The sequence below is a fragment of the Hydra vulgaris genome, chromosome 12, assembly GCF_038396675.1.
Source record: "Hydra vulgaris chromosome 12, alternate assembly HydraT2T_AEP".
Lineage (NCBI taxonomy): Eukaryota > Metazoa > Cnidaria > Hydrozoa > Anthoathecata > Hydridae > Hydra > Hydra vulgaris.
Window position 1 is genome coordinate 65103436 of NC_088931.1, and position 19277 is coordinate 65122712.

At 26.5% G+C, this 19277-nt stretch overlaps 1 protein-coding gene across 8 annotated transcripts in view; it reads right to left on the bottom strand.

Moving 5' to 3' along the window:
* The window catches only part of LOC100213005 (receptor-type tyrosine-protein phosphatase F), a 56489-nt gene that overhangs the window by 20034 nt on the left and 17178 nt on the right, over window positions 1–19277 (bottom strand). For 6 of the 8 annotated variants that reach the window (XM_065814128.1, XM_065814129.1, XM_065814127.1 and 3 more), the window contains exons 8-20: window positions 14403–14470; window positions 13929–14157; window positions 13757–13827; window positions 12808–13036; window positions 12414–12707; window positions 10958–11031; window positions 10614–10818; window positions 9996–10286; window positions 9207–9904; window positions 6805–7000; window positions 6628–6724; window positions 6166–6442; window positions 840–888 (exon numbers count right to left, since the gene is read on the bottom strand). In XM_065814128.1, coding sequence (XP_065670200.1) covers window positions 840–888; window positions 6166–6442; window positions 6628–6724; window positions 6805–7000; window positions 9207–9904; window positions 9996–10286; window positions 10614–10818; window positions 10958–11031; window positions 12414–12707; window positions 12808–13036; window positions 13757–13827; window positions 13929–14157; window positions 14403–14470 — 2778 coding nt within the window. The remainder of the gene's footprint in view (window positions 1–839; window positions 889–6165; window positions 6443–6627; window positions 6725–6804; window positions 7001–9206; window positions 9905–9995; window positions 10287–10613; window positions 10819–10957; window positions 11032–12413; window positions 12708–12807; window positions 13037–13756; window positions 13828–13928; window positions 14158–14402; window positions 14471–19277) is intronic. The other 2 variants (XM_065814130.1, XM_065814126.1) reach the window with 1 other exon arrangement.

Genomic DNA, 19277 nt, shown 5'->3' on the forward strand with positions numbered 1-19277 from the left:
TCTTTTCCCCTTCAATTTTTTATTACTTGGCCATAAGCAACAACCACTAAAAAGTAAAGAAATAAAATTATGATAAGTGAATGGATAAAATTATGATAAGCGATCAAATAAAATTATGATAGGTGAATGGAATTACACCATAACACTATTATGAGTATTCCTAGGTATGACTTACGTTGCCATACTTGTCTCAACATACTGAAAGCACTTGATAAAGAGATCAATAAAGAAATACCATGTATTAGACATAAGACAAAAAGAATTAAAGTTGCCATTATATTCAGAAGTACATATTATATATATTTATATTCCAATAATAAGCTTTCATAAAACTATTCACATACAAGATGTAGTGCGTTACAAGGTGTATACAGTATCGTACAAGGTGTTATTGTATGTTAACACAAGACAAATACAATATGCAATATCATTACATACTAAGGTCTGCACAAGTTGTCACTGATGATAGCCATTGTATGGGACTTCAGTAAAGAAGGTGATCATGGTAAAATAGGGATTTTAGTAAAGAAGGTGGTCATGACAAAAAAAAGGCTTTAGTACGTACAAAGTGCAAGCCTAATTTATTACAAAAAAAATTTTTTTAAAATTCTTTTACTTCTCAAAAAAAATGTAAGGATTTTATGCACATTTGCTTTGGTTAATGTTAAATAAATTGATCAATATATGAACAGCCCCACAGTTTTACTTTAAAAGTATAATAAGGAAGTACACATTACATAGTTTGACTTTGATGATTGATTGTAAAATTAACTTTAATTTGCTCCTGTAATTCTGAATAAAAACTTTGTAACATCAAAATTAAAAGTTAAAAAACTTACTTGTTAAAGGAAGACTCAATGTAGTTGCTGGTCCATAAAGATCTAGTCCCTTTAAATATAAATAAAAAAAATAAAAAAAATTAAATAAATGAAAATAAATTTTTTTTAAAAAAACATCCTAGAATTAAATTTTCCATTAATTGTTCTCAAAATAACTGGATTTTACTTTTTTTAAATTAACTGAATATAGGGAGTTCAGTCACATGATTTTTCAAAAAAAGAAATCTGATGTTATCACATAAATAAATGTTCTTTTTGAAAAAGTTATTCTCTTTTAAATGAATTAATTTTTTGTAAATATAAATAAATTTAGATAATTCATCTGTCATCTCATACAAATAAGTTCTGCAGCTATTTATTTGTTATGTACATGAGTTTTTCAATTTTTTTGTCAAGTTTATATAGGGTGGGTTTTTTGTTTTGTTTAAAGTGATTTGTAGAATTTCCCCTATTTTATTTACATAAGTAAGCGTAGAGAAAACAATCTGAAGATTTCTTTTCAAGTCTAAACTCACTCTTCTATATGGAAAAAAAAATCTGCTATTTTTATTGAACATTATTATTGAACAAGCACATTTTTATTTTTTTATTTTAATATTGATATAGTATGACTTTAGTTAATATATCTAGCTAAATTTTTTTGATTTCTTTTAATAACATTTAAAACAAAATTTACTAAAGATATTTATTTCTAATTTAATATTTAGATATAAACTTGGAGTTAGTAAATATATAAAACTATTTTAAATACAAAAGTAAATAAATAGTTTTACATAGTTGTTAATTAAATCATCTGTATATTTATCATTAAGTTTTATTATTTTGTAACTTCACTGTAAGTTTCATATATAACATTCATACGTAACATTGCATATATAACATTCATACATAACATTGTATATATAACATTCATACATAACATTGTATATAGAGATTGTTAGAGAGGTTAAGATTGATTTAAATTTATAAATTTTCTTGACTTGATTTATTAAAATTTTTTTTAGATAAAATGTTTAATGAAGCAAGTTATGATTGGTATTTAACATTACCTCTTACAATTAAAGATACCTCTTACAATGCAGTATATTTTAGATTTTGTGTTGGTATTAATGTTCAGCTCCATCTGCTATAAAAAACAACTAGCCATAAAGATAACTAGATTAGTTGATGTCAGAAAATTAGAAAAAAAGTTAAGAAATAACGCAAAAATAAAAAGTTGGTTTTGTTATTAGATGAAGCCTTTGTTCCACCTGTGGCAATTATTCCTAATAACACATCAAATAGTTCTGAAGTTCCTAAAGAAACAATCCCTATCAAAGAAAACAAAATGCTCAAAAAAGAAAACAAAAATTTAAAAAGAAACTTGAATTGATGATGAATCTAAAATTGGATTATTTTAAGCATCTAAAGGATCTTGAAATTATGTCAAACAATATGCAAATACTTATTTCAAAAAACCCTCTAATCAAAAGTGAATTAAACCATATTAAAAAACTTTATTGTGAAAAAGAAGAAAGCCATTATTGAGAGTAAATTAGAGTTAGATCCAAAAACATAGAAAAATAATAAATAAAATACCATAATATTCAGTTGGAAATAAAAAAGACTAAAATTATTCCTTACAAAATGAAACAAATTGTAAAACATCACAATTAAAAAAAGAAATAGTATTTATTATTTAAATTCTTGAAACTTCTGATATAAACATTTCTAAATTAGAAAAAAAGTAATTTAAAAATTGTTTAATATAATAAAAACAGCTACATTAATGAAAAAAACATGAAGTCTTAAGTTTAGAAGAAAAAGTTGCAGCATTATATACTAAAACAAATGTTTTGAAAGAAGATAACCAAAAACTCCAAGTTGGTTTCTTTGTTAGATGATGAAGAAATAATAACTTTTGAAGATGGCAGATTTTGTGACATTCGGGAAACCATCATGAAATTGCTTTCAATAAATGTAAGTATGAATAGTGTCAACAATATCATTAAAGTAGTAATAAAAAAACAAGCAAAAAAGAATCTAGACTGCCATCAGTTGCTATAAAATGCAGGTTAATGCAGGAAGCTGCAATTTTAGGTCAGTTTCAAGTTGCTTTACAAACAATTTATTAAAGGCTATAAAGGAAGATATTACAAATCTTGTAATTGAAGTTCATGCATTAGGAATCATTGATAAACTACTTACAGCCCCTTTGTGGTGAATTATCAATTCACTTGATAGCATTTTGCTAATGAATCCCTACCTACTCTGTTTAAAAATCAGATTTTCAACTCTTTGTAAGGATGCTTATTTATTGTTTGAAATGGAAGAATTTTCGAGGATGCTAATCTTTTTCATCAAGATATGGTTTACTGCAAGCTGTTTGAAAACATACAAAATGATGAGATTGATTCTTTGACTGTGCAATCACTTGAAGTGATTTTTCATGCTATTCTTGTTATTTTGGAAGGTCAGTGTGCTGATCAGTTACCTGGTGATAAATATTGGAATCCATCTGATTCAGTTGCTGAGACAGCTTCTAATGTCCTTGTTACTAATAAAGCATCAGAAAAAGACTTTGCTATTTTGGATTTAATGATATGTACAAAACCAAATGCAAATGATGAAATACAAGTATGATAAAAGCAAAGAAGCTCTTAAAAAAGTTGAAGCTATCTGCCTTCTATATTTTTTTCTTCTTTCTAACAAAGCAAGAAGAAAAAAATATAGAAGAAATCAAGCCACACCAAAAAAAAATTGTAGCTAGTAATAACTTAATAAATTTAAATGCAAAAGCATGGATTTCATTGCAAGAAGCAGAAGAATGTGTTAGAAATATTGAAGAATCATTAAAATCAAAAGTACTCCTTGCTCAACTTGACTTTTATCGTGTCAAACTTTTTTGTAAAACAAAGGTAGAAGGAACCAAAAGAAGAAATTTCCCGGAAAAAATTATATTTATGAATTGTTCAAATAATTTTGATTTATGATTTAATATCAATAAAATTTTATCTAAACTTTGTCAACGCAACTTTTTACACAACAAAAACAAAAAAGATATAAAAGTATTTTTTTTTTAATTTTCGGTGCCAAAAATTTAACAAGATACTTTAAGAAAATATTTCATAAAAAGTCGATGTATTGATAACATTAAACCTCTTGGTTGTTCATACAGTAGTGCCAGTGGTTTAGGGCGCTGCATCACACTCCAGCAATTCAAGATTTGCCATGTATATGGATTAAATTTCAGCATAGGAATTTTTCTTCATTTTTTTCTTCATCATTCTTTATAATTGCTAAGTGTTCTACCACTAGAAGTGCTGCATTCATTTTAAAAAGCATCAACAAAAAAAGTATTTTTTGAGCAAACAAAAAAGAAAATTATTAGTAATTAATTTGTAAACTTTTTTTACGTATGCCACGACTATTTTGTAATGACTACTATGTTCTTTGCTTCTTGTGTTATAGTAAGATAAACTTAAGTATGAATATTCCTCATATTTTAAATCCTGCATCAAGAATGAGAAAATATCAATCTATATTAAATTCTGAATATATAACATTAAATACTCAATAGCAAAACAATATTTCAATTTACTTGTGTTTTTTAATAATGTATATTAGGAAATACTTTTTGGAAATTATATAACTTTTTGTGACATTTTTAATGACTGTTACTTCAAATTAAATTGTAAGTTAATATGTTTGTAATAACAGTGTTTTCTTTATTTTGTTTTTTATTTACATACTATCTAAACATTTTAAGTGAATGAATTTTAGTTTCACCAATCATTGAAAGCACACATTTTTTGACAACCAAGAGAAAGTTTTAAAAAATTTCATAAGCATGTATAAAAATAAAACTTTTCATGTATTCATATATATTAAGAATTCTTTGAATTTACAAGTTTAATTCAAAATAAACATTTTGTGTAAGAAATTTTTTTGCGAGAAGAAGCAGAAACCGAAACTCCAGCTTCTTAATCTGTATATATTTTTTGTTGATATAGAAACTTCCATTATATTCAATTCATTACAGTAATAATATAATAGTAATAACATAATTACCTAACTTCAATAATTCAATTTTTAGTAAATATTTTTTAATTAAATTTCTTTTTTTTTAATTTTTAGTTTATTCAATTTACTATATTTTCAAACATGTTTCTATATCAAACTATTATATTTTTTGTATTTTTACTATTTTATATGAATATAGATTTATATATTTACTATAAATGTATATACATACTATATATAAATTATTATACTACAATATATACTATAATTAACTTTATTTTTAACTTAACACTTCTCCTTAAAAATTTTTTGCCTCTAGTGTATCTGCTTTTGCCTCAAATGCCTCAAAAAATTGATCATTACTTTTATCTTTTCCAAAAAAATAGTTAACACCCCAAAAAAATCAATTGAAACTGGTAAAAAAAAGTTTTGTTAATTACTGTTATTCTCGGATAATCTTGAATAACATCTCAGATTAAACCAAAATTAGTTTATATAGATTGGAAAGAAAGAAAAATGTATTGTTGAAGAGGCAACTTCTCTTTTAATTTATTTAATAGTTATAATAACAACTCTAACATCTCTGCCGAACAGTAAATCTATTGCTTGATTTGTTAATTGAAAGAAACTTCAAAGACCCATTGCTTGATTTCTTATTGCAAATAAAATTTTTTTTTTTTTTTTTTTTTTTTTTTAGATTATTCACCTCCCCAAGGCCTGAAGGGGGCCACTACAGTCGAGGAGGCTACTCATTTTTTTGTGTTTTTTTTTTTTTTAATTTTTTTTTAGATATTATTCGTGGTGCAACCCTCTCTCAACTCTTTAACTCCGAAACACGAACCTTGCCGAGCAAGGCCGCTGCGCGCAGAAACTAAGGCCGCTGCGCGGAGAAACTAAGTAATCCTAAAAAAAAATTAATAATACTTATTAATGACCTCTCTGGCAACTTTATCTCTGAAGCCCAAGGTTTTTTTTTTTGTGCGACTTGTTATTAAGTTTCTAACTTTTATAGTTGATCCTCCTACTTATCATATGCTTAAATAAATTTTTTAAAATTATTTTATCATAGTAATTTTAAATAATTAATTTTAGTGGTTGTCTGCATTTGGGGTGAATATTTTTTTTTACATATTTTGTTTAACTATTTAAAAAAACACTTCCTATATATTTCACTAAATAAAAAAATATATCACTTATGAAACAAATAATTTTTTAAACAATTTTATTTTAAACAGTTACTTTATTACTTTACAATTATTAATAACAATTATTATTACAATTATCAATTAAAATGTTACTTTAAGTTAAACAAAAATGGCATTACCTCAGGTGATTTAATTTTCCCTCTAACATGAAGCTGGTACTTTGTTTTTGGCTGCAACGGGGCATTTAAATAACCATTGTAAATAACACCATCACCAACTTCAAACTTAGACGGTACTTGATTTGCATTAATCTCAGCTGTAATATAAAGCTTGTGTCCCAGACTCTTTGCAGTCTGATAGTCATGTAATTCTTGAGGAAGTTCCTGACTTCTACGTTTTCTTGATACTCTATTCAATAAACTATTCTCTGATTCTTCAATAATAACTTGATATGCACTACATTAAAAAATTTTTAATTACATTTCTTATATTATAATTATATTATAATATAAAAATAATATATTTCATTTATAATATAAAAACATTCTAATACTTTATTTATAATATACTTATACTATTAAAAAAAAAAACGTTCAAAAGTTATTAAATATACAAAAAATAAAAAAATTGAAACAAACAACCTGATTGGTCCATTAACATCAGCAGATGGTGATAAATGAATAACTATTGAGCTCGAAGATACTTTTTCAGTAATTGGTATGGGAGGTGGAGGAGGCGCTATATAAAAAAATGTTTTTAAAATTTATATAAAAAAAGTTAAATAAATTTATGATCTAATAAAACTAATAAACTGTCACCTTTTACAGGAGTATTAATATAACGAGATAAACTTGCTTCACCATATCCTTTAATAGTTCTTGCTAAAACTTGTACTTTATATGTAGTACCTGGTTGTAACATGCTTATTCTAACAACATTAATATTAAAATCAACCTCTACTGCATTGTTGGAAGTAAAAGAAGGATTGTAGCTCTTTGTGCCAATATAAATAACCTATAATTAGTAATAAAAAATAAATAATAATCATAACCCACTATAACCAGAACTTAATGAAAATTTTTTTAATTCAACATTTGATTTGATTTTTTAACAAAAAAATAAATGTTAAACTATTATTATAAATTAGTTATTTGGTATTTAAGTGATTATACAACCTTTAAAAAAGTATCAAAACAATGAAATATTGAAATAATGAAGTATTGAAGAAAAAAAGTATTGAAGTATTTAATTCCAATAAAAAAAAAGCAGAAGAACATTAGCAACATATAATAATCTTTAACATTCTCAAAAATTTTTAAAAAGCATGAACATGAACTTATTGCTTTATATTTAACCAGCAATAGTAAATGTGTATGAACTAGCTTTATTTTCCTGTTTAGCGAAATCAAATACACCTTCATGACTTTATAGTCCTTCGCCTTATGACTTTATACTCCTTTACCTTATGACTTTATAGTCCTTCGCCTTATGAAAATTTTTCTTTAATTTCCTAATATTTTACACAAAAATGTGTCACATAAAATCTGATATCTGTAAAACCCAGAAACTCAGACCTCAACTTCTGCCAACAGTTTTCCTGATAGATCTCACTTGATTGTATGCCACAATGTTTAAACTTTCAAGAACTTTAAATACAATTTTATTCAGTAAGTTTTAAGGTCACCTTACACAATATAAGTTTTAAATTCATATAACACACTGCTTTAAGTTTAACTTACTTTTGCTTTCTATGCAAATTGTATATTATAAACTTGAGTAGGATTTATAGTTTATTTACTTTTTTATTAATAGCTTCATATTTAGTTTATTTAAGCATGCACAAGTTACATCTATTTCATTATGTGAAAAACAAAGATGTATAATAAATATAACAAATGTATAATAAATAGCTAGACATCTAACTCCAGCTTTTTTATTGTCTGTAAGTGAAGTAAAATTTTTCTTTACTATTTGAATATTATTATTATTATTGTTGTTATTATTATATCAGATAAAAACAGTCAATATCATATAATACAAATAAACTGCTAAAAATATTTACTTTACTGGGCTGAAGCTTTCACTTAAGTTAGCTTTTTCCTTTGTTAGCTTTTTCTATAAAATGATTAATTCTTGTGTTGCATATGTTCTACAATCATGTAAAAGGAAACACAAAATCCCTCCATTAAGTCTGAATTATATAAAAGACAAACCATTTCTTTAAATTAGGAACATTTTTTTTATTAAAACACACATGTATATGTAGCAACCATTTTTTAGAATTAGACTACAATAACTGCATTCCAGATTTTAAAAAATGCAAGTGCTGATCATACCAAAAAGAAAAAACTTTGAACAATCCAAACACTACCCTACCAGTGAACCCACTACCATTGTTTGATCCTTTATCAAACTAAACTTAACTTTTTTGTTTTGTTTCTGTCACAACATCGAATTTTGCACTGTAAATGAAGATTATACTTCGGTATATATTTCTGTCAATACAGTTTGAAATTAATTTATCAAAAATGATATTGAGCATTTATTGAAAGCAAAACACATTAAAACAATTAATAAATTATTATTTAAAGTTTAATATAATTGATATACTAAAATATTATATACTAAATATATTGTTATTTTATTTAATCAATTGATTTTATTATAAAATATTTAATCATATACTGCAATTAAATAACTTTTCAATTAAGTAACTCCAAAATTGCAAGTAAATAACTCCAGGTGAGAGAGCAACTAACTATAAAGGGTTTTGTAGTTAAAACTTAGCAAGTTCAATACTTTTAATTAATTTTTGTTTTTTTGCTATGTAACTTAAATTTTAGGAAATAAGTTTTATGACTGTTTATTACAAACAGATTTTATTCAAATTATTAAATAAATGTGTATTTATTATTTTTGTTTTGGTTAGTTCCATTATTTTAATTCTAAAATGAATTGCAACTCTAACGATTTGGTGTTTTTGTCATTGTTTGAATTATCTATGTCTAGATGTAAGTAGCCATGTTAAATGTAAGCAGCCATTTAAAAGACTGTGTGGAAAATATATCATAAATGTTTACAATTTCTTATCAAAAAATATATCATAAATAAAAATATATATAAGAAAGTATATCATAAATAAATGTGAACAATTTCTTATCATAATCTAAAAGTTTTTTTAAAAGCATTTTTAAAATTATTTGAAAAATTTTTTTCTCACTTTAAATTTTGTTATCACTCCATTGGGCTTGAGTGGAGAATTCCACGTAGCAGACATTAGATCATCCTTTAAAAGAATTGCTTTAAAATTTAATGGTGCAGTTGGCACACCCTCAGGACTTCTAAATGTTTTGTTCACAGCAGGACCAACAAGTGCAGTCATTGCTTTTACTCTAACAATAAAGTCAGTATAATAGGGTAAATCATGATACTTCATTGTGCTAGTAGTGTTGTCTGGGAAATCTGTAGAGATTATTTTGTTTGTTAGTGGATCAATTAATTCAACCATGTAACCTCGTAGTATACCTTTAACATGCATTGGCGGCTCCCAGCTAACATATATATCATCTAGTGTTTCTTGAACATGAAGATTTAAAACATGTGAAGGTGCATCTTCCATAGTTGTAATAAACATCTCATCGGAAGCAGGACTACAAGTATCACGAATGCAAGACTTAAGAGTAATAGCAAATGATGTAAATGGAGGCACAGCAATTAGTCGTGAAAAACTTCTTTGATCATAAGCATCACTATCAGTATAATGGAAAGTAGTGTTTTCTTGAAGACTTTTTCTGTCTCTTAAAGTTATAATAAATAAAGAAATTGGAACTCTGGAATTTGAGCGAGACTCCCAGTTTATCTTGATTTTTCCAGGCTTTTTCTCTACTTCTGTAATTATAGGTGATAATGGAGCTTTTACTAAAAAAATAATACAAAAAAAATTAAAAAATGTTAAGAGATTTTTTTTACAAGATTATTTTAAATTTTAAACATTTTTATTGTAACATACTTGGCAATGTTGAAAGAGAAAGAACTTCAGAAAAAGGACCAAACTGCTTATTAGAGATAGCTGTGACTTTAAACTTGTATGATGATGCTGGTGCAAGATTTCGTACTGTATATTGTGTACTCATTATAAACTCACTTGCAGAATAAAAAGATTCATTATCCAATGCAGCCCATACTTGATACCCGTTAAATACTTTTGGAATGAAAACAGGTTCAACACTCTCCCAGACTAAGCTTATTGTTGATTCTTCAACTGATGTTGCATACAAGTTCTTAGGAGCAGAACCAGGTGCTAAAAAAAGAGCACTTTTATATATTATTATAAAAAATAATCCATTTGCTGTAGGTTTTTTTTTTAATACCAAATTTTGACAAACTACAATTTTAGTATTAATTATTCTGCTACTTATAATTTAACTTGTTAAATAAATGAAATGAGTATTGTAAATTTGAAAATTTTCAGCTTGTAAAATCATAGAATAGCAAAAGAATATGTTCAAATTTATCTTTAAAAGGTACTACACTTAATAAAAACTATAATACAAATAAGCTATTATAGAATTCAAAAAAGCATTTAGCAAGAACTGTTTAAAAGGTAAAAAATTTTACTAAAATTTACCTTCTCCAATAACTAAGACCTTTTTTATATCAGAAGTTGCTTTTCTTCCAAAGCTGTCGAGTTCAACTTGAACTTCGTATTCTACCCATGACTCAAGTTGAGCAATGGTGTTGTTTTTACCATTCAAAATAACTTTGGAAGACCAAACATCTGAGCCAAGAATTTTATAACTAACTGTTAAACTAGACATAAAAACATCTTCAGCCTAGGCAAAACAAATAATTAAATGTTTAAAAAGAAACTACACTTTATACTTAATTTATAATATTTTATGATAAACTTTTTAAAGAAACCATTTAACAAAAATCTTCTATAAAGTATTTAAAAAAACAATCTTGACTCACAAGAAACCACTCCACAAAAATGGTGTTTGCATAATTTGAGATGGCATTAATTTTTGGAGGGCTTAATTGTCCTACTAAAAAAAAAGTATAAAATAAAAATAATATAATAAGAATAATGAAACAAAAAACTACTTTTAGATTCTTATTAAATTGCTTTATTGCAAGATTAAAATCTTATTGAAATATTTGAATAATAAAAACTGAAAAATATATACTCCACCACCCCACCAGATCAGCATTGGTGTTTAACCAACTACTATCAATATTTTTTTGTAGTTAAAAATATATTTTTGTGGTTAAAAGAGAACTAAAGTTTAAAAATGCCTAATAAAGTCAAGGTTACATGATATAGAGGCTAAAAGAGATAAATAAAAAAAAAAAAAAAAGAATTCACATGAGGTAGAAAATAAAAAGTAGAAAATCAGGTAGAGATCATAGAGAAGATAAAGATCCAATAAAATAAAAGCTACATAAAGGTAGAGGTCACATGATAAGGTTAGATAAGGTAAAGACTTAAACAAAAAAAAACTACATAATTTTCTCATAAAATCACTTTATAACAACACTTAATAGTAGTAGTAGTAGTTGTAATAGTTGTAATAGTAGTAATAGTAGTAGTAGTAGTAGTAGTAGTAGTAGTAGTAGTAGTAGTAGTAGTAGTAGTAGTAGTAGTAGTAGTAGTAGTAGTAGTAGTAGTGCATGCTTGACATAGGACTCTATGTAGCCATTAAAACTGAGGTAATGTCAAAAAAAAGTTTCTCAGCATGTTGTTATAAGGAAGTATATGAAATTTATAAACAGATATGTAAATATATATCGTCGGAGATAGTACAAATTCATGTAACTAGCATTCGATAATAACGTGTATATCTTTTTATTTTAACAGATTTTGGACTCATTTCAGCATAGAGAGTTTTATTTATGTTCTTTGTAATGGACTATATATATTGTTTTGCTATATATACACCAAGATTGAAAAAATTGAAAAATGTATCATGCTTTGAACACTCAAAAATAACCACTGAACTATTGAAGATATAGGTTTAAGAAAAAAATAAATCGTTTTATAAATTTTTTATTAATGAAAATCAATATACCTTAACCAGCTCTAAACAGACTAACCAGAAGAGCATCAAAAAAGTCAAGGGAGTAGCATTTATCAAAGCAATTTCCATTAACAATAAACATTTTATGACTTAAACAAATAATAAATTTTAGACTCACGTTAAATTTTTTGTTTCTCATAACACAAACTCCTTTAAAAAATATTTTTGGTTAGGACTACCACATTAGGATTGGATGCACATAAAACGTTAACAATTATTGTCTAACATATGTGCTTTTTGATAAGAAAATATTTTTACATTTAATTAATTATACAATTTATTTTGTATAAACAAAGCAAACTTTTTTCAAATAAAACTATTAAAAATAACATGCAAAAAATAATGACTACCATGATTAGTTCGAACTTCTAAAATATCTGAATATGGCCCAAGTAAATTGTTAGAAACAGCTGCAACTGCAAAACGATATAATGTACCAGGTTTTAAATTTTGCATGACACGCTGTGTTTCCATAGATGGATATACATGCGCTTTGATTAAAGTTTCATTTCCTTCAGCATAAAACATTTGGTAACCTTGAAATATTTCTGGTAGATACTCCATTGAAACAGATTCCCAACGCAAACTGATTTTTGTTTCTAATTTAATATCAGCCACCAGATTTAATGGTGCAAGCCCAGGAGCTAAAAATATTATTTATAATATCAATATATAATAAATTGTTTCTAATTTATTTATACAGACAAAAAATATGTTAATATGTTGAAAACAAAATCTTGCAACCTTTTCCCTTAACTAAGACCTCTTCAATTGTTGAGTCAAGCTTATGACGAATATTGTACAAGGATATATACACCTGATATGTCTTCCATGGTTCTAACATTTTTGCTGTCGGCGAAATACGTATGGAGGTTGCTGTGCTTGGAAGTCCAATATGTTCCCATTCAAGTGGAGGAACACTTTTGACACGAAAGTATACTGAATAACCATTTACTTTTTCAACAGGTGGATTCTAAAATAGTTAGCATTATTTACCAGATAAAACTAATTTTTATTAAAAATGTTATAAGTTTGTTAATTTGATTTAAATGTTTTATTTACAGCTTAAATTACTAATAACAGCTGAAATATGGTAACCTAACAACATGATAGTCCGAGTTGTAACCTAACAACATGATAGACTGGGTATGTAATGAAGTAGCAAAAATATCAATATTCTTGTAATAATGATTGGTACAGATTTATTTGGATTAATGTTCATAATATTCATAATTATGTGGTATTAGACCAGCAGTAGAATGTTCAGTACATTCAAGAGGTTTGAGGTTCAAATATATCCTCACCTCTGGTAGTTCTGTTCTCAATCTTTTTCTCTGCGCAGAGGCCTTTTTTAACAAGATTCGATATGTTTCAATATGTTTCGATAGTATTTCTGCACTTTACCGTTACAAAAAGAGCTCAATCTTAAAGCCCTAAAATCAGCTTATTTAAAAATATAGTGTAATTAAAGTCTTTATCATTTAGATTTACTCAATAAAATATATTATAAAAAATAAAACATTTAAAAACCTTTAATTTAATCCTTTTAAATTTGCTTTCTTTATTTACACCATTTAATAGGTCAAAATTTAACTTTTATTTGAAATTAATTAAATTGAAAAAAATGCTTCTATTCAATGTAGTTAAAGAAGAGGCAAGATGATTGACTATAATAAAACATCACAAAACCAACCTGCCACTTAACAAGTATAGTTCGAGGTTCTTCAGAAACTAAAGTTGTTATAATAATTTGCTGATCAGGAACTAAAAAATATAACAAAAAAGAAAATCATCAAAAGATGTAGACAGTTAAACAACATAAAATGCATATTTTATTGTTTAATGTTTTATTTTCTTATACAAACCTTTTCCTTCAACACTTATAGTGTATGTGATATATTCACTTTCACCGTAAGTTCCAATGGATTGAATGCGGATATCATACTTCTGCCATCCCTGCAATCCAGTGAGATTATAAAAACTTGCTGAACCAGGAACCTGTACAATAGCATATGAACTGCTGGTTGAATGCAGCCGATACTCAATTTTAAAATTAGTTATAAATTGTGCGCAATTGTAACCAATTCTACTTTTCTAGATAACATAATATAAACATTTATAATATAAAGATTTATTTAAATTAGTATTTAAAAAAAAAAATTGAATCTATATTTTCTAGATATCACTATAAATATATAATATTTTTCTAAATAAATATTTAAAAGAAAAAAATTCAATTAAAAATTTTTTTAAATCTAAAAAATAAATAACTAAACAAGAAAGTGAACTTGAAAAAAAATTAACTAAAAATGTTATTTCATCGTAAATATACAATATACCTGCCATCTTAAAAAAACTGTTTCTGGCTGAAGAATTTCATATTCAACTCTTTGAGGTGGTATAGGCTCTAAAAAACAAATAAAAATAATAACAATCTTGAACAATTTTCTCATATTATTGGATTACAATAGAACAAAGATGAAATAAATTTAAAAAAATTTAATCCATAAAATTGAATATGTATGCTCTATATGTATGTATACAGACGTGTTCAGGAACAACAAATAATACTAAACTTAGATGTGCTAAATTTTACTATTTTAATAACAAGCCTAAAAATAATTTAGAAACATGCCTTCCACACATCTTAATAATTTAGAAACATGCCTTTCACACATCTAAATAATTTAGAAACATGCCTTCCACACATCTTAGAACTTCTCATTTGACATTTTGAAGATTCTTTGAGCAAAAAAAAAAGAAGTAACAAATCAAAAATAGAAAAATTTAATTATTTAGTTTTGAAATTTTGTAAAATTAAAAACAATTCAGCGGTAACTAGGCCAATGAGCAGAATGAATTTGTTAGAATCCAGACTGCAGGCTGAATATATATTTTTACTATAACTATGTTGGATGGTTTATTACTATAAAGTTCATTTCTATCCATACAATTGCAGTTTGTTCAATTAAACTTTGTCACTTATGGCATCAAATCTTTAGATATGCCAAGAAAAACTAATCCTACTGTCTGTTAGTAAAATTAAAATTGTAAAATAAAATCAGCAAAAGCAGATTTTACTGATTCACAATAAAATCTAGAAACAATATAGAAATTTAGTATTCAATGTTTTTGCAATACTAGAAAAATATGAACTGAAAACATTTCCTTTCAATATTTTGTTTTGGTCTTTTATAACATGACTGATATCAATTTAGATTTCATACATAGAACTGATATTATTATTTTCCAAATTTTTGTGGGTTTGAAGAATTTTTTGCAGTAAATTTTGCTGTATTTGAAAGAGCCAAAAATGGTGTCCAAAATTTTGTTGACACAATGTAAGAAATTGTGTCACATATTGACACATTGTGTCACACATTGACACAATTATGTGTCAATGTGTGAAATAATGTGTGACAATATGACACACAATGTGTGACAATGTGTCACACAATGTGTGACAATGTGTCAACAAAATTTTGGACACCATTTTTGGCGCACTTATGCCAGAAAAATATAAAACCATTCCATTGACATAAAATAGAACTGCCATTTAAAAAATAAAATATATTCAAAAACAAACAAAAAACTTTTAAGCCAAAAGACGCTGGTCACAAAAATCAAGCCAAAATTTCTTTTAAAAAATAAATTTAGTATCGAGAGAAATTCCTAATTATTGATGTTTCTAAAATAATAGTTTAAATAATGTAGTTACCTTGCAAAAGATAGGTAATAGGTATAAATGATACATAAAAGTCATTTTTGGCATTATATAAGAAAAAATGTCACTATATAGGTAGTGCTAATATAGGGAGTGCTAATGTATGTTGAAACAATCTTAGACTGCAATTGGTGCCAACATAGCACTTTTAAACAAAAAAAGTAAAAGAATGACCCTACGCCTTTAGTTTAAATTTTTGTAAAACATATTAAAAAATGTTAATGCAAATAGTTTTACATTATTTTGTACATATTTTTTAAAAGGGAAGATGTGTTCGGTAAAAGTGTCTAGAAATTAAAAAAAGGATTAAGATCAATTTTTGACCAACACCTCCAACCCCCCCTCCTCCTTGCTATCTTTTTCATTGAACTTTTATTTTTGACCAAATTTAATCTAGTTGGTACAACCATTAATGAAAAAAAATTATTGCAGCATTTAAATCTGTTTTAAAATGAACAAATTGCAAGAGTTAAAATCAAAACTGAGGGCTTTGTGATGTATATAGTAACAGTATAATATATTTAATGACTTGGAAACATCTCAGAAAACAATCTGAAGTAACACCAATTATTATGAACTATCTTCAACCTTATTCTGGTGTTAACTTCAGTCTATTTTGGGCTATTAAAGTGACGATGCAAAGGACATTGGAGAATATTATTTTAGGTATAAACATTGAAATATATTAATAAAAGTTTGGATTTGATGGTAGTGTAAGCTATGCAATATTTAATTAAAAAGATAATATTACCCCTAGCAATATCATACTGACAATGTTCTGTCCATTTTCACTTGAAACAGAAGCAGATTTGCTAATATGGTTGCAAAAGTCACAAAATGCCCCACTGAGTCACAAAGCGCTGAGTCTTCAAATAGGAAAAAAATTAAGAGAAACCCTTCAATTATTGTCTGTCTTTAATTCTGACATTGAAGAGTTAAAAAAAAAAGGTTTCCTTATGTATAAAGAGGGAAAATAATTTAATTTAAAGGTGACAGTGCAGTCATATATGATGGATATGAAAACAACAAATCTTTTTTTAGGAGTTGGAGGTGCATATTGTGATCTAGGCACACACTCAAAAGATAAGTGTTTAAATATTGAAAGAATTAAAAATGGTTTTGTAATCAATTGAGATGCTATAACAATGAACGAAATATTTAATCAATTTGAACATGAAGACGGTTCTTTACTTACAAAAAACCCTGATTATATCACAAGGGTTGGACAAACCTTCAAACCAATTCAACCTGTGATGTAAAACTAATACAAGTAAATTGGTATCTTGTAATAGTGTTTATATTATTTTATATTTTTAATATGTGAACATACTTGATATTTAAAATTATTATATTTAAAAATTAATGATATTTTTATATGTTCTTCATGCTTTATTGGGTACATTTGACCATTTCATGAAGAGTGTTGTACATGTGAAAGCTGGTATTTTTGATTAATCTGAGTCTCCTTTGAGTGCTTCAAATAGATTTATGAAGCAAGCAGATACTTCATTACAAACTGAGATATTAAAATCAACAGGTATAAAATGGGACTACCCTGATACAATTGGAAAAAGAGGAACAACAACAACAGCTGTTATATAGCTGGAAAACTATTGCACAAAAAATCATATAGGGATTTAATTATTGCACAACTCCCTGTTTTATATCATGCAACATTTCAAAAGTGAATTGGTCAGTAATTCTATGAGTATTTTCCTCAAAAAGAAAAATGGATGTGGATCAATATAAAAGCTATTGTACAGATTTTTATTTATTCCTATTTAAAGAGTTTCCACCTGTTACAAAAATAAATTTACCTGGACCATGGATCAGCATAACACCATCACTTCACAAACTGATTGGTCATTCTTGAGTGCTAATTTTGAATAATGAGGAAAGTGTTTTGGGAAATCTTTATGATTCAGGGTTAAAAAGTAATTAAAAAAATATTAAGATTGATACATACTAGACTCTCAAGAAAAAAAACTCCTAAATTTTTAATTTAACACACACCATTAACCAAATGTGGATTATCATCTGATCAAATTATTTTTGACAAGAGATACAAGTCAAAAACCATTTTGCAAATTTTGGTATGAAAAAGAATATGCTTATAAATATTGTCATAAACAAAATGTCTCTAATAACATGTTATCTGAAGCTGACACAAAATGTTAACATATGAATAAACTATGAATTTTAGTACTTCGTTTAATAACTTTTATTGTTTTTGTCATTGATGTACCTATGTTATCTTTGTATTACAAAATATTTACAAAAATTTATACATATTTTTGTTATAACCAATGAAAAAGCAAATTTTATGAAACTTTCAATATTTTGTCCTTTTAAATTATGACCTAAATATCCTGCAGCAAAATTTTTTTTTTAGTTTTTCGAAAATTTACACATAATAACCTTTCCAAAAAGTCTTTAATCAATCTCATAACACTTTCTGTTCAAAAGTTATGAACCAATGTCCAAGAAAACAGCTGTATAGCCCACTGTGTTGTCTGGAAAAAGTTTCAAAGTTAATTATCTGTTAGCAATAGATTGAGAAAGCTTGTTTAATATCATCAGAAATAACATTAAAAAAAAAAAAATGCTGACTTGGGAAGAAGGAAAACAATAGAAAACAATTAAGAGAAAAGCAATTGATTATAAAGAAACAAAAGCACATAAAAGAATAGTACGAGGATTCAAACCTGATTTCATAACAAACACGTAAATTGCACAATTACTTGTGCAATTTACGTGCACAAAACAAGCATGTGATTATTAGAGTCAAACTGAAGAATAATAACCATAAAGACTGAGACCGAAAGGTGAAACAGCTGAAATTAAGTCTCTCAAAAAGCAAATAGGTCTGGTGAATTTTTCAAGATATAGAGTTCAAGAGATAAAAAACTATTTTGAGTATACCACAAATACCGTGGTCTTGACAATGCACAGCTAAAGGACTAACACGGACATCTTCGATGCACAACAGCAAAGTTAATACTCTGATTTTTTATTAGTGTTGATGAAATCAGCCTCTTTTTGAGAGCTACAACAGGATTCAGGAAACCTTATTGCCAGAGGGCCTCAAAATCAATACACTGAGTTTTAGAGCTGTACCCTCCTTAAGATAAAGAAAAAATTGCATAGCCACTACAAAGGAGGCACAAGCTAAAACCTATGCGTAAACGATTTTTTTTTTTGAGATTTAATCATGATAAACTCTAAAAAATTCTAAATTCTTAATTCCTGTTGTAATTATTTTGGATGAATTTTACATGCTGGAAATTTTTTTTTCAATCAATAAAGTATTTTTTAATGTGATAGTGGTAGAGCAATCACTGCGAGAAGTTCAAAGTTTGATTCCCATCACGCCCCTGGTAGTACCGCGCTTAACTTGTTTCTCTGCACAGCGGGCTTGTTCGTCAAGGCTCGTGTTTCCGGGTTATAGAGTTGAGAGAGGGTTGTAACCACAAATAAAGTAGCCTCCTTG